Source organism: Salvia splendens, chromosome 16, assembly GCF_004379255.2.
Source record: "Salvia splendens isolate huo1 chromosome 16, SspV2, whole genome shotgun sequence".
Taxonomy (NCBI): Eukaryota; Viridiplantae; Streptophyta; class Magnoliopsida; order Lamiales; family Lamiaceae; genus Salvia; species Salvia splendens.
Window position 1 is genome coordinate 13,497,727 of NC_056047.1, and position 3,918 is coordinate 13,501,644.

The following is a 3,918-nucleotide window of genomic DNA, read 5'->3' on the forward strand; positions in this document are numbered from 1 at the left end:
TAGAATGTATAATATCATAACAATCTAGCAAATATTTATATTAATTACACTACAATATATATTATCATAAAAATCAATCAAATATTGGTCAAGATTTAGATATATTAACCGAATAGGAAGACTAATGTTTGGAAGAATGAACCAAAATCGAAATCTTCACCCTCAAATGGCCGATTGTGTCGACTCGAGCAAGAGTTTCCTTAAGGTTTTTCACATTTGGGGAGAGTTTTCGCAATTGGGGAGGGAAAGTGATTAGGGTTCACGTTTTTGGGAGAAATCTGGCTGATATCTGGTTCAACGCTAACACACCAACCTGGATGGCGTTTTTAACATAAAAACGCCAACGCTGATGGCGTTTTTAAACAAAACACGCCCACGTGAATGGCGTTTTAAACAACAACAAAACGGCATCAACATTAGCGTTTTTATACAAAACACGCCAACCTAGTTGACGAGTTTAAATAAGTACCGTATTTTTTTAAATTTACAAATTCACTGTAAAACGCCATCACGATTGGCTTCACTTAATAAAATGCCAACGAAGTTGGCGTTTTTCCCATGTATGGAACAATTATCAAAGTGGGTACAATTTTGTTATTCTAGTGGTAGAGTGCCCCCAAACCCGATTTTCTCCCACCCTTCGAGTATGCCCTTCTCTCTCCGCTCTTAACTAAGTTAATTGGTTTTTTATATACATTAGCTGTAGTATATTTCTTTTTTATCCCTGACACTTCTCAAATCTTTTTTTTTTATCGATGAACCTCTAAATCAGTTTTGAGGATTTTTCTTCAACTCATAAGCAAAATCCAAGGTAAAATTTGGAATCACTTTGTTTGGTGTGTTTCGTTTAATGTAATGCGCTGATACGGCGCTATATGCTCCGAGGATTAATGAGTTTAGTGCGATGCGATAAAAATACAGGCGGATTAACTGTTTGATAAAATGTCCATATGACAATACCCATTAGAATGGAATGGTATGGAAGCTGAACGCAACTTATTAATTTATTTTTTGAGTTAGGCTACGAAGTGCTAGATAGTTTATTGCATTTTTCTTATACAGTATTTGAGTAGAAGGGAAGTCCGAGAGCTAGAGGGATTTCTTGCTAGAATGTCAATCATCTAGTTACTAGATCTATTTATGTGGAAGCAGTAGTACCTCGCAGTTGAGTCACTGCAGTTAGGAAATAATAACATGAACATGCTTATGCTTAATAAAATAAATTAGAATCTATTTAACCTTGCCAATGCTTAGTAATTAGTATTGCTGCAGAGTCTTTCCTTTGGTAAGTATTCGGGTCTTGGTCGTAAGTTTTATTGTATTCTCAAGGCACATTAGGTACTGTAGAAAGCATAAATCTGGTCAGTGCAATATCACAATTTTAAAAATAGGAAACAGTCTGAAATGATATCAAATGGATGAAGGACATAATTGTACAGAAGTAATCTATCCTCCTTTGGCATTAAACTACCAATATAGAGTTTTTAATCAACATAAAGAATACTTATCTGAAAGTTTCTCTAAGAAACTTCATTTCATTGCAGCTGTCTTTGAGCACTTGAGGCATTTTTTGCAACCAAGACCATGTCTTTACAACTTGTAAGAAAAAGAAAATCTGCAACTTCATCTCTTCATGACTAGTAAGCCTATATGCTTGTAAACCATCTCACCATGTTATAGAAGATAATTCTCTACAGTAACAATGAGCACTTTGACCCCCCTACATAGTTCAGACTTGTAAATCTTTTTACTGGCCTGAGAATACAAACTTCTCCGATGTCTTGAATTTATTTGTGATTCTAGTTTGATTGTTGTTAATGCTGAATTACGCGACATATCTTTGCATTATGTTTTTTCAGCAGTTGGTGACTTTGTTGACTTTCTCAGACTCGACTAACCTTTTGAAGGGGTCATGGAATTTCTAGTTCCAATGATGTTTGTTCTGTTTGTTGTTTATTTGGCATCAAAGACACTCGGAATTTTATCTTTGATGAGAGACACCATTTCACTTTATGAAACACTATTTTAAAGTTTTTTATAGATTTGATTTCTTATTGGTTGGGTTGTTGGCTAAAGGAACTAATACCATGTTTGTGTACTAATACCATGTTTGTGTAGGTAATATATGTATTAGGCTTTACAAATCATCTCTTTAATGTTTAATCTAATCGACATCCCCAGAGTAATAGTTTGAGTTTTCTTTCATTTTCTTAGGGATCGATCGAGTGAGCTAAAATTGTTCTTCTATGACAGTCACATGTAATTTTCATTGTGGAAAACTTATTCCCATTTCATACTGATGGACTGTGTGATCTGTATCTGTCTCTGCATGTTAGGATTGAGAGGAATCTAGATGAATATTAGGACCAAATCTTAGAAAATAATTTCTTGACGTACCTTAGATCAGGGGAGATTTTCATGAAGAGGCATATCACTTGTGCTTCGTTTCAGCTTTCTCCCAAACAGACATCAGCAGTAACAACATGTGAAATTTTATCTATTATATACATTGTTGTTCATGTTTATTCTTGACTTGCTAGGTGAAATTTTTCCCGATGGAGGCTAAGTTCTTCCGTTTTCTTAAGTTCTTCCGTTTTCAAAGCTTTCTTGGAGTTGATTCTTGAGGTCATAACAAGCCGTCTTGTTTTGCGTCTTCAGGCGGATCCTGACTTTGTATACTTTGCTTCTTATTATTTGGTTTAGCAGTTCTTGCGACTTCTTTTTATATATTACTTCACCTAAGGACGAAAACATCCTTAATATCTTGGTTCGATGGAAAGTATTCTCACCAGACCCGGATTAATATTTATGACCCGTTAAATTTCAGGTTTGTAACGTGGATAACCATAACCCACAACTCTTGCGCGATTCTGGACTATCCTGAAGGCAATGAACCTGTCATGCAGTCTTACAAGCGCGTGCACGTACACTATATAGGTATAAATTGAATAGATATATGTTGGCCTAACTTTCTACTCATGCGAAAAACACCTATATCAACTTCTTTACCAAGTCAAGATAACAACCCACTTTCTTACAGAGCAAGTCGATCTATCATCTTGTATTCTACTAATATCTCACCAATCTATCATATCTCTCTCACAACTCACCTATTCCTTTCCTGCAAGTAAACAATAACCTAAATACTCCACCTGTTATGGTATTTATTAGTTTCTTGTTTTCACTTACTTTCTGATCTTGTTTAAATCTATAGGAAATATATACAAATACGCAATGGCAACTGATATGAGCCGGAACGACGCTGCTTCCTTGAAGAAGCCATGTGAGGAAGGTGGAAGCTCTTGGGACAACTTCAAGAATCAAATGAAAGACCACACGCGCTCCTTCAAACTAGCCTTTCACTCGGTATTATATTCGTTGTACCTTAATTACCGTTATCTTCATTATAAGTATGTTTTTCGTATATATGTTACATTAATTGTTGTAATATATATGCAGGTGAAGAATAAAATCAGTATTCCTGCAAAATGGAGTGTAGATCAAAATCCATCTCATGAATCAATGGAATTGCCATGGGAACGTGACTTCACCTCAGTTTGTTGAGATGTCATCTCTATATTTATTACTATTTCTGTTATTTTTCTTTTCCCAATAAATTAGCTCGATTTCATATTTCATGTTTGCTACCTAGCATATTATTCTATCTATATATATAGGGGGTGTTCGGTTGACATTACTAATATCAAGAGACTATTCATCTAGGATTAAGTTGTGGGATTATGTTAGTTGGAGAGGGAGGCTATGACAAATTATCAAGAGACTATTCATCTAGGATTAAGTTGTGGAGTTCAATCTTATAAACCAAACATGATAATATAGTATTAGTAAGTATTTCAAAAGATTAATCAAGAATTGGACAAATAGATTTCCAATTTTCACTTACAATTTTCGATTCTA

The 3,918-nt window shown here is 34.8% G+C and overlaps 1 protein-coding gene across 8 annotated transcripts; it reads left to right on the forward strand.

Moving 5' to 3' along the window:
* Nucleotides 1-618: 618 nt before the first annotated feature.
* On the forward strand, nt 619-3,701 carry LOC121769933. 8 transcript variants are annotated; one of them, XR_006043719.1, is made up of 6 exons: nt 619-811; nt 1,545-1,599; nt 2,541-2,673; nt 2,828-2,937; nt 3,215-3,366; nt 3,460-3,701. XR_006043719.1 is itself a non-coding variant. In XM_042166718.1 (4 exons), the coding sequence occupies exons 1-4, from the start codon at nt 951-953 to the stop codon at nt 3,562-3,564; spliced, it is 393 nt and encodes a 130-aa protein (XP_042022652.1). In that variant the 5' UTR covers nt 826-950; the 3' UTR covers nt 3,565-3,701. The 8 variants fall into 8 exon arrangements, 1 of the variants encoding a protein (XP_042022652.1); XR_006043717.1 differs by lacking the exon at nt 1,545-1,599 and having other exon boundaries at nt 622-811; XR_006043721.1 differs by lacking the exon at nt 1,545-1,599 and having other exon boundaries at nt 623-811; nt 2,541-2,625.
* Nucleotides 3,702-3,918: the final 217 nt, after the last annotated feature.